The sequence below is a fragment of the Medicago sativa genome, chromosome 6 (assembly GCF_051527215.1).
Source record: "Medicago sativa cultivar Bolivia chromosome 6, Bolivia_mono, whole genome shotgun sequence".
Taxonomy (NCBI): domain Eukaryota; kingdom Viridiplantae; phylum Streptophyta; class Magnoliopsida; order Fabales; family Fabaceae; genus Medicago; species Medicago sativa.
In genome coordinates this window covers 6,920,162-6,939,073 of record NC_140754.1, presented here as the reverse complement: position 1 = coordinate 6,939,073, position 18,912 = coordinate 6,920,162, and the positions used below count along the sequence as shown (strand labels likewise).

Sequence of the window (18,912 nt, the reverse complement as noted above, 5' to 3'; positions counted from 1 at the left end):
TACAGCATGGATCCATTCCCTCCCTAATAATGCATTGAAATTGGCTTTAGAAGGAACTACCAAAAACACAGTTGCTCTGGTTATGCTTCCTACTACCAATTCTAGTTCGATAGCACCAAGAGATTGTCCAGTAGATCCCTCATAATTAGTGAGCACTACATTATGTGGTTTCAAATCACATTCATAAATACCAAGTTTCCTTAGAAAAGATTATGGTAGGAGATTAACAGTAGCACCACCATCTACTAACACTTTGTTAATTCCAACACCATTTAATTTAGCTTGAATAAACAAAGGCTTTAAATGAAGCTTCATGCTATCATCAGGTTTTTCGAACACTGCATGTTGATCTTCGATGCAGCCATTGTTCATAACATAATAACACAGAGGCCTATGACGAGCCATTTCCTCAGTGAAATCACATTCATCATCATGATTGGCCTTCGAAGATACATCATATGCATATTCAATTGGTAGTACAGAAACCACACATATAATGTCAAGACTTGATTCAGAATCTGAAAAAGTAGAAGTTAGAATACATCATCCCCTTTGGGGATGTTTAAAGCAGAAGATAATGGAGGGAAAATTCTTTCAGTAGCTGGTTTTTTAACCATTTCGAAAACTATTGGTTGTTTTCCCTTACTTTTGTCATCATTAGTGACATCTTTCAAAACTCCTTCCTTTTTCTGGCGTTGAAAACGGCGCCATTGAGTTCTAGTCATAGGATTCTTACCTTTATAGTTATTTTTGTAAGCATACTTGTTAGGATTAGAACTCTCTGGTTGGTCTGGAACTTTGACAGCTCTTTTTACCCATTTTGTTGGTGGTGTTGGAGGCGCAGAATGACCAGTTTTCTTGCCCCCAGAGAAAACCCAAGTATCAATAGGAGACTTCGATGAAGGAACGAACGTCTTCTTATGGTTCTTCACTTGATACTTCTCTGAAGTTTTCATCTTGTAAGGAACACCTCTTTTGTTAAAGCCAAATTTAGAACGGTTCTCGAACCACCCTCCTTTACGTTTTGTTTGAGGTTGATATCCTTCAACTGATTTCGCAGCTTCTTTATCGAACACTGCACTGCATCGAGGACAAAGCATAGCATTGGTGTTAGATATTTTACATCGGTTTAAAAAATCAACCAAATCTTCTTCAGCCTTTGGATATGCTTTCTCCATTTCCTTGGCCAATTGATCTTCAGTAACCACTGGCTCTTCAATTTGATGGTCCTCAGTAACCATTTCTGCATCAATATTCTCTGAAATTTCCACCATATTGATAGAAATACCAGCAAACATGGATTCTGCCACATTGGCAGAAACATCAGCAAACATGGATTCTGCCTTTTTCATAGGATCTCCATCCACTTGCTGTTTTGATTTCTCTCCAAATTTCAGCCTCCCTTCATCAAGAGCTTTTTGTACAGAATCCCTGAAACGAGTACATCGAGATAGGTTATGACCTAAAAAACCATGGAATTTACAAAATCCTCTTTTCTTCCTTTGTTCTAAAGGAGGCAACTTCATATTAGGTGGCACTAATATTATGCCATCATTAACTAAAAGATCAAAAATTTCTTCACTTTTAGTAATATCAAAAGTATAAGTTTTAGAAGGATATTTGTCACTCTTGGGATCTTCAGGATTTTTTCCATTGGATGGCCTCAACATTTTACAAGCATATGGAGGTCCATCTTTTAATTCTGCTAGGTTTATATCATTGTCTTCAACGATATCTAAACCCCAATCGAATCGAATTCGGGTTCACTATCTCCTGTTTCTATATAGGCAATTTTTTCCTTTTTAGGAAATTTGTTATGAGTTCTAGTTTTTTCAGCTTTAAGTCTTTCAACTTGTCGAACTCTGTCTGCCAATTGGGCCATGTCTCTTAAGTACTGGGTATCTAATTTCTTTCGAACAGAATAATCGAGGCCACCAGCAGCCATTTCGACCAATTCATATTCTGGAACAGAAGTAAAACATCTAGCCTTAAGGAGACGAAACCTATTGAGATAATCATCGATTGACTCATGACTTTTACGTCGAACACTGGCCAATTCTTTCAAACTAATCTTAGATTGACCCATGTAAAATTGTTCATGAAAGGCTTTTTCTAATTGGTTCCAACTATAAATTGAATGAGGAGGTAAAGTTGTAAACCAAGTAAAAGCATTTTTTGTCAAAGAACTTGGGAAATATTTCATTCTCAAATTTTCATTTTCTGCAATATTTCCTGCTTCCATGAGAAACCTAGCAATGTGTTCGACAGTAGATTCATTAGTTTCTCCAGCAAATTTGGTAAACTTTGGAATTTTCCAATTTCTAGGCAATTCAGCGTCTAAAACATACTCAGACAAAGGAGACACAAAATTTGGTCTATGTAAACCCATATTAAAACCATTTTGGGCTAACAAAGCCTCGACAATACCCGCTATATTATTCTGACCATCGAAATTGTTTCGACGGGCTTGTAAAACCACTTGATCGGCATCTTGGTTTCTATTAACCAAAATGGGTTGTCTTTCAGGTTCTGCCTGAACTTGTGGTTGTACTACTTGTGGTTGGACAATATTTTCATGATTTCGAACCACTGGTTCATCAGCAATTATTTCAATTGCCCTCAAATTTCGATTTTGAGGCAATTGGGTATTTTGGATTGGTGGAGCGCCAAAGAAATTAGCAATTCTTTCCATTTGATCAGACAACCTTTGATAACTAGTGCTGGTGTCTCGAATTAAAGGATTTATGACAGTACCAATTTGTTGGGTCATCATATTAACCATATCATGATTAGTTTCTTCCATAGTTTGCCTAATGGCAGCCATAGAAGCATTGGTTAAATTTTGTTGGGGACTTCTATATGTGGTAGATACCCCAGGACCAAAAAGTTGTGGTAATGAAACATTTAAATTTTCTGAAAACATATTACCACTAGTTTGTAAGCCTTGCATCAATGATGATGGCATACCATATGGCATTGATCTATGATCCCAAACTCCTTGAATAGAAGTATTATTTGGATAATCATGGGAAGTTTGGGTAACCATCGAAGGCATGGCTTGAGAAATTACTGTGGCCATCGAAGGCATGGCCTGAGACGATATTTGAGTGGCTGTATTACTAGTTGGAACAGCCTGTGATGTTCTAACATTCTCTGGGGATGGAACATCATCTTCAACCGTCACTTGATCCACATCTTCATTTGAAGATGTTGGATTTGTTTTCTTTTGGTTGTTAGCGCGTGTCATATTAAAAAGCAATTTCTTGTTTCTTAATTGCATACACAACAAAACAAACCAGAATTAAAAGAAACTCTAACAAAAACTATAAACAAAACGCACAAACAGTCCCACTGGGCGTGCCAATTTGTTTACGTTGGATTTTCGTAAACAACCGCTGGTTTACAAATGGTAACTTGCAAGATCAACCAGTAAATCTTAGGACATATTGTGTTTGTTCTTGTTGTTAGAAATTCTGTGTCTCTGGTGTCGAAAATATAAGAAATATGATAATAACAATCGAATTCAATCCACTTGAACTCAATCGAACTTAATAAAGTAAAGTGCAAGAACACTTAAAAAAAAAAAGGTAAATTGTATTGATTAAACAAAAGTTGGTACACAGATTCATACATTGCAACTTGTGACTCGTTTCTCGCTTCCATACGGATACTTTGAGTGTAAGTTTGTATGATGGAATTGTGACCCGTTTTTCCTATGAAAAACTACTATTTATACTAAGTCTAGAAATAACTACACTTCTTTGAAATTCAAACTACAACTGCCACAAGTCGACAGTTTTGCTTATTTGAAAACAAACTTAAAATACAAACTGACTTAAAGAATAACTGTTGATAACCGCCTTCGAAAACTGCTCTGTCGAAGTCTTCTACCATCTTCGAACCTAAATTTGCTTTCAATACAACACTCTGTTCGAATCTTCTTTAAATCTAGGTCAACTATACTTTGACCACATTTATTACAGCTAGTAAAATATATTGGCTAACACTAGTATGAGTTTTTCTTTTTGTTGAAAGATTCGCCAAATACTACTCATTTTGTTTATATAATATTTTGATAAAGTATGTTTCAATTGTCTTTTTTTTTTTTTTTTTTGACAAAACCTCTCAATTATCTCTTGTTTAATTTCTTGTATTACAGTAATATATAATTATTTACGAAAATATCCTTAACTATGTTATCATCTGTCTCATGTGATGATTGATGAAAAATGTGGGTGAGTAGTCTCAATTATACAAATTAGTTAGGTGTATAATCAATTAATACACTAAAATAGTAAAATGATGACATCCAATTAATAATTCTATTTAAGGGTAGTTTCATGAAATAAAAATCATACTAATTTCTAATAAATTTAATGTAACGAAATCAGTACTAGCACATTTTTTTTATGAATGAGTAGTAGTAAGTCTTATATAGAGAGTAAATATAAAAAAAAAACATTAATATGTAGTCAAAAAATATTTATATAAATATTTATTTTATGAATTGAAGTAAACCATAAATAAATTGTAAATAAGTTGAAAATCTTGTAAAATCAAGTGATTATGCTCAAGTGTGTAATAAACTCTTGTTAAAGATAAATTGTTTAGTTCATCTGAGTTTAACTCAATGGTAGGAACATCACATTATATATAAGGTCGGAGTTCAAACATCGAATTTCTCTTTATTCACTTTTCTGAGGTGAATTTATAGTCATTAGGTTGTTTGATAAAAAAAATAGATGAATTGTTTAACTAGATAATTGGACTCAAGTGGTTGATGAACTTCACCAATGACAAATTATTCAAGATACTCTGAGTTTAAATCCTGGATGAAACAATTGTTGGTCAGAGTTTACTTACTGCATGGTCGAACTCTAAACTACCATAACTATTTTTCTTAAGAACCGGAGAGTTAACACACAAAAAAAAATGAATTGTTTGAAAGAACTCGATTTCAAATTATAACAGATGTCATATAAACTTATATGACCAAAATATACATGTGTAGTAGTAATTTTTCTCACGAACTTATAACATTTTGTTATTTTTTTTATAGAGTTTTTTTATAATCTATTTCAAGTAGTTTATAGTTGATCATTTTTCATCTCAATTTTAACCTTGTTATGTTAGTATTGAAAAAAAGTATTAATTGAACGTATATATTTTATGTCATTCAATGTTTATTAGCTTCAATCATTAATTTTAACAAGAGTTAAATCTCTCTTCATTTTCTCTCAATTATTACAGTTTTGAAGAATTTTTTAGAGATGTTTTGAAGAGTTGTGAAATGTATAGAAAATATTTGAACCCGTCAAATCTTTTGAAGGGTTATGCTAATAAGTTTCCTCAAGTGTCCTATTGTCACTTGTTAAGAATACCAAAAATAGTAGATTTACATTATATTCAATAATTTTTAAACTTTTAAAAAGTCAAATTCACAACTTTTCACCATTTCTCAATCCAATATTTCTATTTTTATCCTTTAAACTAATGTTCTAGGGTAGTCTTTAGCATGTCCCTATTAGTATTCCCAAAACTTTGGTAGTAAAAATAATGGAAAGGGTAAAATAATAAAGAGGGTCTTAATTCAATAATACAAATTCAATATGTCATAGAGTATTTGCTAACATTTACAATCGATTAAATTTATTAACTACTCGTTCTTCTGTCTTTTTTTTATAAGACTACTTTATAAAAAATTTTGTCTCTAAATACAAGATTATATACAAATTTTTAGATGCATTTATTCCTCTTTTTTTAAATACACTCTCATTAATATTATCAATATATATATATATATATATATATATATATATATATATATATATATATATATATATATATATATACTCCCTCCGGTCACTATTATAAGCAAATTTCTACTTTTTAGATTCATTCAATAAATGATGTATGTGGTCTACAATATAGACCACATACATCATTAATTGAATGAACCTAAAAAGTCAAAATTTGCTTATAATAGTGATCGGAGGGAGTGTATATATATATATATATATATATATATATATATATATATGAAAAGTTAAGCTTAAATATCTTTATAGACAAATGATAATTTGGTTAAAATACATTTGTGATAAATTTACCACTCCAATAATTTTGCTTAATACTCATGATTTTTATAAAATAATCTTATAAAAAGGGACGGATCTACTTTAAGTTCGTCCGATTATATTCCTTTATTTTACTCTCTCTGGTCACATTTATAAGCAAAAAATGAATTTTTAGGTACATTGAATAATTAATGTATTCGATCACATTTATATGTTAGACACATTAATTATTCAATGTACTTAAAAAATTATTTTTTGCTTATAAATGTGACTGAAACGAGTAATTTAAAAAAAAGGCAAATGATACTTTAGTTAAAAAACTTTTGAAAAGTCAACGTTTTATTTATACTTGTATGGAACCCAAGTAAATAAAATTTGACTTTCTGATGTATGGAACCCGTCGAACAGTGTGTTTAAACTGTGTGTGTGACCAGTTAAATTTGTTTATGATCAAATCCATTGTCCAAAGTCAAAATGCAATTGCAATTGGTGACTGACCAATCACTTATCAATTGACTGATCTGACCTAATGTGGATCCACACTACGAAAAATATGCATGGCTATTTTAATGTGTATAGGCCCCTCAGTCTCAAATGCACTATCCCTTTCGTTCTAGTGGGACTCATTTTTTTTGAGGAAAAATTTGTTGAGACAATTCTAAGATGAGTTAAAAGTATAGATTTATAGTATAGATTTATAATGGTTATTTTTAAAATGACAAATGCTAACTTGTGCACTCAAGGACATGTTAAGGAACTCATTATAGAAATATATGTATCAAAAGTCGTGCATTTGACTTCTTAAAAGTTACAATATTATGATTTCCAATGCAAAATTACTCTTTTTGGGTTCCTTAACATGTGCTCTTAGATCACAAGTTAACATGACCCTTTTAAAATACAATATGGTACAACTCATTTGTATGGTTATTAATAGTATAGATTTTTTTTTTGAAAGGTAATAGTATAGATTTATAATGGTTATTTTTAAACTTCAATGCAATATTACTCCACAAAATTTCTATATATTAATTTTTTTAGGAAGTTAAGATAGTTCACCAAAATTAACATTAAGAAAAATCAAACTTGAAACATTGTCTAGTTAAATTTTTAGCAGAATGCACCGCAGCCGAACGTGCATTCTGCTACAGTTCAGCAGCGCATGTCACAGCAGGTTGCTGGCCAGCAGCTGCCTTCTGTCATGGTTCAGCAGACCATGTTGCAGCAACAGAATGCCTATATAAGCACTGCTGTTCAGCAGTGGAAACCGCCAAGTCTCGGGAGGTTTAAGTGCAACGTTGACGCGGCTTTTTCGGAGGAATTTCAAAGGACAGGTATAGGGGTTTGTTTACGGGATGATACCGGAACTTTTGTGTTAGCTAAAGTGCTGCAATTTGATTATCTTTACCCCGTGGCTGTTGGCGAAGCTTTGGGCCTTTTTCATGCTATTCAATGGATGCAAGATATGCAATTTAATAATATTGATTTTGAGCTCGATTCGAAGGTTACGAGGGATGCTTTCCATTCACGCCATACGAACAATACAAAATTTGGAAGCATTATGAAGGCTTGCAGGGAGATGTTCTCTGCACATTTTACAAACTCCAGAGTGGAGTTTATTAGGCGACAAGCGAATGCGGCGGCTCATGCCTTGGCAAGAGAAGCCATTTCCGCTAGTCCCACAATTTATTATGTTATCCCAAGTTGTATTGAATCCATTATTATTAATGAAATGCTATAAGCACCTTTCTCTCAAAAAATTTTTTTTTTATCAATTAATGTAAATGTTCTTTGAAAACATCTTAGCGAAACCCAAATGATAATCAAAACCAATATAATTATTGGTTAAATACAGCAATTTCAACATGGAAGCCAAATCCACTTGAAAATATGATCAAATAAGTTTGATTGGATATCAGTATTCTATAAGCAAATCTCATTTAAAATTTGATTTTGTTATTAAATAAATTAATACAAAAAAGATGACATGTCATTGATATAATTAAATCTGCTAAAAAAAATTGAATAGTTAAATGGTTATTTTTTATTTTTTTGACTGAAGTTAAATGGTTATTAGATATACAATAATACAACCAAACACTCTTTTTCTAGCCGTCACCACTTTTCTTCTTCTTATCTACCGAAGTTGATCTAACATCACCCCTCCGAATTGTTTTTCATTCTTTTTTTAGTTAATTAACTAATTTTCACATATTTTCAGTCTTTTGTTTGTTTCTGTGATTTTTTTTCCGTCTTTGCACTACTCTATTTGTTTTGATTTTTCGTCTCTGTGTGGTGTGTTTGTTGATTTCCCGTCCTATTGCGATGTTTATTTGATTCAGGTTGAAAGATTGGATTTGAACAGGTGCAGATTCAATCAATCAATGATATCGTCAACGTTGTAGATCTGAAAACATGAGTATTTCAGAGACTTGAATATAGTTATAAATACTCAGCCATTTTATGCTATTAACATTAATGTTGTGAGTTTGTTCGCAGACCATCCTTTATATTTTAAACGATTTTAAATTTATATTATATCGATGTATTTTGTCAATTTAAATGAGTATCATTTAATTTTATTAAAATAAAATACAACCAAACTTTAGAGTATCATAGTCTTCACATTTTAAATATTAATTGAGATTCACATTTTGATTTGATGAATTGCATTTATAAGAGTAGGCACCCATATGTGATTGCAAAGGCCCACTACATATGAACGTGTCATATAAACATGGTGTTTGCTTATACAAATTTGAGAGTGTACACGTATTGTCCAAGTACTTCTAACTTGCTGGCATAATTAACACTTTAAAGCAACGCATTCAGTACATAATTTAATCAATTTATTTCTCTAAAATATCATTTATTGTTCATTTATAAGTCTCACATTGATTATTTATAACAGCTCAATGACAGTACTAAGATTTTTTTTTTTTGGTTACAGTACTAAGATTTAGATATACATGCTTTTTTTTCAATTTGCATCGACATATTTTTTGGTAACCAAAGACGTACTATCATAGTTCATTAATTTTCCTTTGATAACCATAGATTTTTTTTTGTGAACTTCATATTATTATATTTTTAATTCTTAAAAATATTTGTTTTCATCAAATTTAGGTGCAATTCCTTATGAATGTATCCAATGGCATACCAAAAAAAATTTCTCTAAAACTTAGACATACAATCTTGGACCAACATTATAAAATTAATATGTTTGGACTACTCTACCTAATTAACCCAAAAGAAAAATTACGTTTCTATCAGGAAAAAAAAATGAATGAAAAATGTGGCGGTAGAGGATTCTTACGTGATTCAAAATAAGTTTCTGATAAGCAATCTTGTTGTAGGGATTAAAAATTTTGGTTCAAAATTATAAGTAATTTTTTTTGTAGGGATTAAAAATGCTATTAAAATTAAGTAAGGACTAAACTTACATGGTCGCAATTTTGTAGGGACCAAAAACATAATTAACCCTTAAGTATTTTTTGTAACACTTAGCTCCTTTAAGTTATTCAATTGTAACTTTTAAGCTCCGAATAACATACATTTTTAAGATCTGAAATTGTTACAATTAAATAACTTAAAGGATCTAATTGGTACGGAAAAAACGTAAAGAACGAACTTGTTACAGTTAATAAACTCAGAGGACATAAGTGATAAAAAAAACTTAAAGGACCAATTTGTTACAATTAAAAATTAAAGGTTTGGAAAACAGTTAAAAACACTTAGAAATTTTCAAAGTAAAAAGTGTGGTTTAAACAAAACTTCACTACGATCTACAGAGCTATAACTTTCTATGGCTTCATAGCAATTTGGTGGCCACTGGGAGTGTTGTACACTCAACCTTCATGTTAAACCCGTGAGACTACTGGTGGGAATACAATCATGTAATCTTAACATGCAACGTTGCTAGGTTAAGTCATCAACATTTACCACCGAAGTGTTAATCTGTTGAGTCTTTGACCTATGACAAGAGTCCTAATTAGTTCTTAGCGCCTAAAGCCTCTCCCAAGATCTAGTACTCGTGCAAAGTAGTCTATCTTCATCTCTTCACCTTTTGTATGCATAGGGACTAACTTATATCAAACAAAGATGTTCCATTCTCATACCCTATCGGTCTCAGGGAACTATATCATTAGAAGTAAAAGAGATTAATTTCTACTTTTAAATATTTTGAGTTAAATTAGTTGGTTTAAAAGAAGCGCGAAACTATAGCTTTATAAATCGTAAGAAAAGAGTATCATAGCCTCACCATTTCCAAACAATAATTGGTTTAGCTCAGGTGAGCTGAACCTTAGAGATGAAGATGAAATAAAACATAAATGAAAAATGAAAAGCTAAACTGATAGATTGAATAGAGGCAGTACAAGATTACAGTCCTTGAAAGAGAGTGGTGTGCTAAAAATATCACCAAATAATCTAACGCTAAAACTCTAAAAACTAGCAGTCATGCTCATCTATGGAGAAGATAAGATGGAGTGAGAACTCTAAAATTGCTAACCCTCGCAGGAACTTGGCCACTCCAATTCACAATCATATTTTTGGATCCTTGGCACCAATATGTTGTTGTCCTTTTATAGTACAAGGCCAACCACTACAAGTTGTACACTTTGGTCATTTTCCTATGAGCTGTCCTTATCTTATCCTACCTATTCTAGGCATATTCCCTTATATTCCTCGTACTCCAATCATTGGCGCTGTCTCAGAATTCTTACTCCTTAAGCAATGACCAGAAGTGGTTCCATGAGTTCATGCTAGTTGTATGACCCAACTAGCGATCTAGGGTGCTGCATCTTTCCACGTCTTTAGCGAAGAAATTCTAATCTACATTGCAGCTTCCCTGATCTCTCAAGCCATTCCTCATCTTGTATCTTCAAACATCTACAACAACCATTACTAGTTCAAAATGATTAATTGACACTAAAAACTAATTAAAACTATAAAATTCTAAATAGGCATTGATTAGATGCTTTAGACAATGCTCTCACTCAATTTCTTGTTCATTATGGGAGATAAGTGCAACGTGATAACCAACTATTTTACCGGTTAACAGTGATGCCATGAAGAGTGTTAGAAACATGCTTTTCAATATTCACTCTCTTATGGAGTAAAACCAATGTGAATCTCATATAAAGTGGTAGGACCCGTGCGAATTTCATCTAATATGAGGGTAATTGTCCGAGTGAGTTTTGAAAATAGTTGTTTTCAAGTAACTAGATCAAGAGGAGAAGCGATACATGAACCAAAATATTTTTCAATGGTAAATGTTAAACAAAAGTTGGGGGAAGAAAATCATATCAAGAGAAGAAAAAATAGAAAAACATAACAAAGATTTAAAGAAAAAAATGTAACCCAAAGAAAAACCCTGAATCAATCTGATAACCTACCCATAAAACGGACATTACGAACCTGAAAATCCTTTTGTATTTTCTTATTCTTTGACACCACCACAATAAGTGATCACTCTCCTCTAAAAATAGTGTTTTTAGCACTCTTGCTATATCACATATGATTTTTTTTTTTTTTGAGGGAATATCACATATGAATTAAATTTATGCAGATTATCTTAAGAAACATATAAATCAAATTTATGCAGTCTGTTATTTCCAAAAAAAAAAATTGTGCAGATTATTGGCCATACATTCATTAAGTAGCTTTTTTTATCAAAAAAATAAATAAAATAATTCAATAAGCAAAAATTTAACTATATTATTGGGCTTGGGCTGTATGATTAATAGTTCCAGTTATTTTGGCAACACTTGACTAAATTCATTAAAATATTAGAAAATGTTACCCTCCATACCCCCCACTCGTACTCCTACCCATAAATCCTCTAAATCTCAAGTTTGGGCTTGGTTTATTTAGACACAACTTTGTTCAATGTTTTGGAAAACACCCCTGATAAGTGCTCAAAAGTAATATAATTCTTGTGTTAATTTAGGCACTTTAATGATTTGTTTTGCAAGTTATCTATGGAAAAGCTCCAATTTCATGCAAATATGCCATTTATGCTGTATGTGCCTTACTCTACCTTTTTATGCAGGAAAATACAAGCAAGGACTAAAAAATCAATCAAAGTGCAAAAACTGAGTTTTTGGTTAATAGCGAGTTTTTTTTGGCTAATAGCGAGTTTCAAGCAAAGCCCAAAAGCAGAAATGAAGAAACTCGCTATTAGCGAGATTTTCGCTAATAGCGAAAATCTTCCAGGGAGGTTTCGCCATCAGCGAAATTTCAGTGACTTTCAGGAAGTTCAAGTGGATAAGGGACACGTGGAGCAATTCCATTGGTGCAGAAGCAGATTTCGTGCATTTCACTAATATCGAAATATTTGGCTATTAGCGAAATTACGCAGACTTGGCCCATATAAATAGTCTTCTCTTCTCTTTCCAGCGGATTCAATTACTGTTTTATTTCACATTTTCTGCATTTTAGAGAGAGAACTAGGGCTTTTCTAGAGAGAGAAACACAAAGCAAGGTAGTTAAGAGTAGATTCAACCCAAGATTTGTTGAGACATCATGGATCTAGGCATTGAATCTTCATCTTTTCTTCATCCTTTGCAAAGCTATCATAGACATATGTAGCTACATCTACTCTTGTGGGTTTTGAGGTATTCAAACAAGCTATTATGTAATCTTTTGATCTTTTAATATATGGTTCTAGCTTATTTATTCAATATTGTTGTTATTCTTGTGTTTAATGTTTTATTGAGATTCAAAATGATATTGACAAATACTTTTGGATTTAAGAAATAGAATAACAATCTATCTTAAGTTATCACTCTAGACATAGATGTTAATATTTGATAATCACTTTTAATCTAGAACTTAATGCTTTTGGGTCATTTAATTGGTTGGGAAATCGTCGATTAAACGATCCGATTGATTTTGTGATTGTTTTAATGTTTGGGAAATCGACATTTAAATAATCCCTTAGAAATAACGATATCATTTGGACACGAATGATATTGTCGAGTGATTGTGATAATATCGTTTAAAAAGCTAGAATCCGTTAATTGATCGAGAGATTGCAGCTGTTACGCTTGGTTGATATCTCTGACCCCAAGCGAAATAGCCATATCTCTTCTCGTTTTACTTTTATGTCGAATAGAAAAATAATTTTACTCAAACAAACAATTTATACCCAAACACTTAATATGACAAATGACGTTGAAATGCTAAGATATACGCTGTGGAAACGATCCTATTATGCTCACGTATAAATAGTTTTATGAGATGTAAAAATCTTACATCAACCCCCACACCCACACACACTATATTACATCAAACAGTTGCAGGGACTAAAAGTCTTAACAAATTTTTATATAGTCTAAAAATATATTTGTATGGGAAGCAAAATAGTTTGCTGCTAATATTTTACCTCCTACCCTCAAATTTTACATCCTACTCTCACAAACCATTTGAATTACCCTTCATGCTAATAAAGGGAAAAACAATTTTTGATGACTTTGTCAAACTCAAATTTTGAAATTGCTTAAATTGCAGCATTCTTTTCAATGTTTTAGAAAACTCTCTCCCCTCCACTAGATTGCAACAAGCATAAAATTTGACTTATCAGGGAACATTTATATTTCAGTAAATTTAAAGTTTCAGTTTCTATTCCAGCATTTTCTAGAATCTATTTCACTTTTTGAATTAGCAAGTTTTTAATTTTTGTCGCAAAGAAGCCGAGGAATTCGATTTTGGGAGAATGGTGTGGGTAAAGATATCACTTGGAAAAAAAAGATTCCAATCACCTACATCATTATCTATTCATGTATAATTCTTCAAAACTCATTGTTTATGTTTAATTTTATCACGAGTAGCTAAGTTTATTAGACTGGGTCATGTAGATGATCTTCTTTGTAATAACTTGAATCATGTAATCGTAGAGTACTCTTTTATGCACTTGCAAGCTTAGTCTTTATTCATATAATCTTTGTTCTTAATTATTTTTGTATGTTTTAAGAATATATGAATTGATCTAGGTCTCCAATAACTACTAACCCTAAATTTAGAGATTCGACCTAGTTTAACCTGTATAGTCAATAATGTCTTTAAACATATTGTATTATCGTATTTGTGATACTAAGTTTTAATGTACGATCAAACCTTCAATGATCACCGGCTCACTTAAAACATTAGAAAGTAGGTGGCGTTTAGCCTGGGAATGGCGAGTATTTTCCCACCATGGGAAAGCTCCCATTTTGCAGGACACCTGTCAGTTCAAAACCTGTTTGAGAAAAAAAAATATTGTTTTTTAATTTTGTTTGTTTTTTCTAATGCACCTCCTCAGTTTGCTATTGCTTCACTTCACCTCAGTTCTATTCTTAGAAGATTAGGTCATTCATTTCCTTCCCATCAGACATGGTAAGATCTAAGATTTGCGCCTCCCGCATTTCCAGTAAGGGAAAAAAATCAAAAGCTCCACTTCATGAACTCTATTGTACCGTTAATCCGCAGGATTACAAGTTTTTTCTGATCTTGGGTCTTCTAGCCACCTCTTACAGCTTACTTAAAAATAGAAGTTGGGGTTCAAGTTTTTGGATCTGAGAAATCAACTTCTTACTCTTCTAAACCAAACTTTCTCCATCCCCTTCTTCACTTTTTTTGTTCTTGATTCAAAGTGATTTTCTTCATCGTTTTGGATTTTAACCTTTAAAGTTAGTATAGATGGGTACATTTAATTTTTGGTTTAATTTTGTGAATTAAGATGATAAAGAAGAGGTTGATGAAAAAATTGAATTTTCTGGGTTTGAGATGAAGATTGAAGAACTTCATTTTTTTTCTTTCTCATTTCTGGATTTTTTATTTTATAAAAATAAAAAAAATAATTAGAAATATATTAGCCACTCATTTAGACTTGCCTTTTTTATGTTGATTCAGACTTCTTTCTTTTTTTTTTTAAAGGAAATTTTGCCTTTTTGTTTTTACTGTTTTGTAAATTTTGGTTTAAATATTTTGTTTTTACCGATCAATGTTGTTTTAAATAAAGAAACTTTATTATCTCTATTTTTACTACATACTATCTTGTAATCCATGTGTTCTCTAATAATAATAATAAATAACATAACAAATAATAATGATAATAATAATAATAATAATAAATGGAGTACATTTAATTAATTATGGAATTTGAAAATAAAAATCAACTCAAATTGGGTTTGAAATTTGTGTGACCCATTACTGCATTATTATTATTTAATTAATTGGTGGGGTAGAAATTTTTCCTACACAATGACCAACAATAAGTTGAAACAATTATCACTTCTTCAATCTCAGCCATCCAATTAAAATACTATTAAATCTATGGTTGTAAAGGACATTTTCCCATCATGGGAAAAAAGAGTCCTTTCCCATACCAAACGTCACCTAGAAAGTAACGATTAAAGAAGAGAGTTATAAGGCAAGACATTAATCATAACTATTTTGTTAAATCTCTCGTAATTATAAATGAACAATTATAGTAAATAGTAATTGCACTTGCACAAAAGAGAAATGATATTTGTACAACCAATTTTTGACAACTGTTGTGACAACCCTCTCTCTCATACTCACATATGTTTTTATTCTCTCTCTTCTTCATTCTCTCTCTATTCTTTTTATCCAATAAAAAGAGAGAAAAAGGGTTGTCACACAAGTTGTACAACAATTGGTTGTACAAATATCACTCCTCGCACAAAATTATCAAGTAACAAATGCTAAATCCGTCGTTCTTCAAAAAAAAAAAAAATGCTAAATCCGTCGTGATTATAAATGAACAGTTATAGTAACTGCATAATATTATCAACTAACAAAAGAAAAGTGATTTGAAAATGACCTAATCACTTTTAACTCTTGAATTTGCCACCGTAGCAATTTTGGCCCACTAATAAAAACAATGCAATTTTGACCCTCTAATTTTCCCAACTATGCTTGGAAGCCGCCACGTGTTCCAAAAAAGGGGTTATAATTGCAACTTTTTTTCAAAGATAAAGGGCCAAAAGAGCATATTTCCCTAAACATGGCAAAAATAGGGGGTCAAAATTGCTATGACGGCAAACATAAGGGGCCAAAAGTGCATTTAAGCATTATTATTATTATTATTATTATTATTATTATTATTATTATTATTATTATTATTATTATTATTATTATTATTATTATTGTTATTGCTGTTGTTGTTGATGTTTCTCTCTGATTTTTGGTCAACATTTTCTAGCTACAACCAAAGCCATGGTAGATGTTGAGTTAGGATAGGTTGATGTCCGATCAAACGATGAATAAGTGGTTTTTAACATGACTAAATCCGAAAGGAAAGGTCATGGAGCTACTCAATGCTTCTTATAATGAAGTCCGAATGGAAAGGTCATGGAATTTTGCTCTCCACCCAGCACATTTTGCTCGCACCCTGCAGCCATTCCCAAAATGCCCCTGCGCTAGTTAACTTGCACAAGTGTAAATTAATGCGCATGTTAAGTCACGTGGCGCAAGTTAAGTGGCACAAGGCTACTTTTTTTTTTTAAATTTATTTACTATTTACAAATTATGTTATTAACTTTATTCAAAATTATTTTGTTTATATTAACTTTATTCAAATTATGTTATTTTCTTAACTTTATTCTAAATTATTTTATTAACTTTATTTTGAAATTATTTTGTTTACATTAATCTAAATTACTTTCTTAACTTTATTCTAAATTATTGATTCGATATTATTCTTTAAATAAATACAAATATAAATATAGGTAAATACAACATTAGAAACTAAAAGCAAATATAAAATAAAGGAACAAAATTGAGGCATAAATAATATCTCATTTTATTAATAATTCATACATTACAATAATTCATACAATAAGTTTGAACTTATTCACTATATCTACTTATTTTCTCCTTGGGGTAAAAAGTAATCAACCTTCGTGGGGTAAAATAGTGAGCAGCCTTCTTGGGGAAAATACATCATCAACCCTTGGGCTAAATTTAAATCTGGTTTTTTTACCACAAGAAGTTCTTTTTACCCACGGTAAAAAGTTTCTGCGGTTAAAAAAACAGGTTTAAAATTATCCCACGGGTCGATCACTTCCTCAAGTCGGCTACTCACTACTTTACCCCGACGAAAATTGATCACTTTTTACCCCAAAAAGAATATTGAAAAGAAAAAAAGAAGAGAAATAGAGGGAGAGAGAGTGAGGAGGGGGAGAAAGTGAGATGGTGTGAGGAAATAGGGAAATATGTAGATGTATTTATAGGTAGAAATGGGAGCCTAGGTTGTAACTACCATAAATGTGGTAAAAAAAAACGTTTAAAGTTTGTTAAAAACGTGTGGATTGAAGGTTGAAAATGTGACCACCGTCCACAAAAACGTCTGTTCTTGTGGACATACCACCGGCCAACGTGCGTGAGTTAACTCACGCATAGGCCAGTGATGCGTGACTTAAGTCACGCATTGCTCACAACGTGTGTTAGTTAAGTCACGCTGCGTGACTTAACTAACACAAGGGTATATTTGGAAGACTTGCAAGGCGCGAGCAAAATGTGCTGGGTGGAGAGCAAAATTCAAGGTCATGGAGCTACTCAATGCTTCTTATAGTGAAGGTATATGAAGGCCCGGGAGGTGAACAACAAAAAAAAGGGTCTCAATATCAAAAGGGGGTTAAGGATAAACATCACGAGGTTAAGGAACCAAATGAAGAGATAAGAGACAATATATCTTTAGGATAGTACTTGGCAAGGGCTATGGACACCTTTGTTGAGAGAAGAATTTGAAGTAGGCGACTTGGTGAAGCCAAAAGTCTTAAATTTGTTTTATAAGAGTGTCAAACCAAAGAGACGATTGTATGCACCTTTAAAATTCTGCACTTTACTCAACATATTTTGCTCATTCCCAACTGAAATGACTATAATGCCCTTGCGTAAATTAACTTACGCTACGTGAGTTAACTCATGTAGTGTAAATTTTTGTGTGAGTTAACTCACACTAGTATAAATCTCTGTGTAAATCTCTGCGTGAGTTAAGTCACATAGATTTAACACTAACGTGAGTTAACTCACGTATGGGTATTTTTGAAATTTCAGTTGAAAATGAGCAAAATGTGTTGGGTAAAGAACAAAATTCGCACCTTTAAGGTCCATAGAATTTGTAAAAGAAATTGTATAGAGATTTGGGATGATGTACTTGGTGACACCAGGGTCAAGAGATTAGAACTCTGGCACATGGAAGAAGGGGAATAAGAAGACTATGAAGCCCCGATACTTCAAAATGGGTGACGTATCGTATCCCCTGTGTATCCTGCACCGATACCTGCCTGATACTTCCCGATACGTATCAGGAGAGTATCCGATGATTAAACTTTAATTTTTTTAAAAAATAATTATCCGATACTTCCCGATACATATTGGGAGAGTATCTGATAATTATAATGCACCGATACCTGCCCCGATATTTCCCAATTAATGTTAAGTACAATAACTTAACTCTTGAGTACTGATGTGTTCTTTTTTTTTTTTGGATATAGTGCTTCTTTTTTGGGTCGATATAGTATAACACTAACAATCTTCCTTTTGGATATAGGATATCATTGATGGTGCTCTCTTTGGGATATATTGTGAATGTAATTGACTAATCATCTATCTCTTAATCATCAATATTATTTATATTTATGTTGATGTGCTACGAGCCTATGACTGGTTTGTTTAGTTTGTTAATATATTTGCATATTAAAAAAAATGGTTACGAGTATATTGTATATTTAATTATATAATTTTTTATTAACGTATCCCAGCCATATCGTATCTTGATTTTTGAAATTTTTCTGTATCGGCGTATCGGTGCAGTATCGTATCCGTA

The 18,912-nt window shown here is 31.9% G+C and overlaps 1 protein-coding gene across 1 annotated transcript; it reads left to right on the top strand.

Annotated features, from left to right (window-relative positions):
• The first annotated feature begins 7,239 nt into the window (after positions 1–7,239).
• LOC146912431 (uncharacterized) lies at positions 7,240–7,818 on the top strand. Its single transcript, XM_085720729.1, has one exon. The coding sequence runs from the start codon at positions 7,240–7,242 to the stop codon at positions 7,816–7,818; it is 579 nt and encodes a 192-aa protein (XP_085576855.1).
• Positions 7,819–18,912: the final 11,094 nt, after the last annotated feature.

Coding starts and splice junctions, on each gene's coding strand:
- LOC146912431 (XM_085720729.1), top strand. CDS start 7,240: ATGTCACAGCAGGTTGCTGGCCAGCAGCTGCCTTCTGTCATGGTTCAG.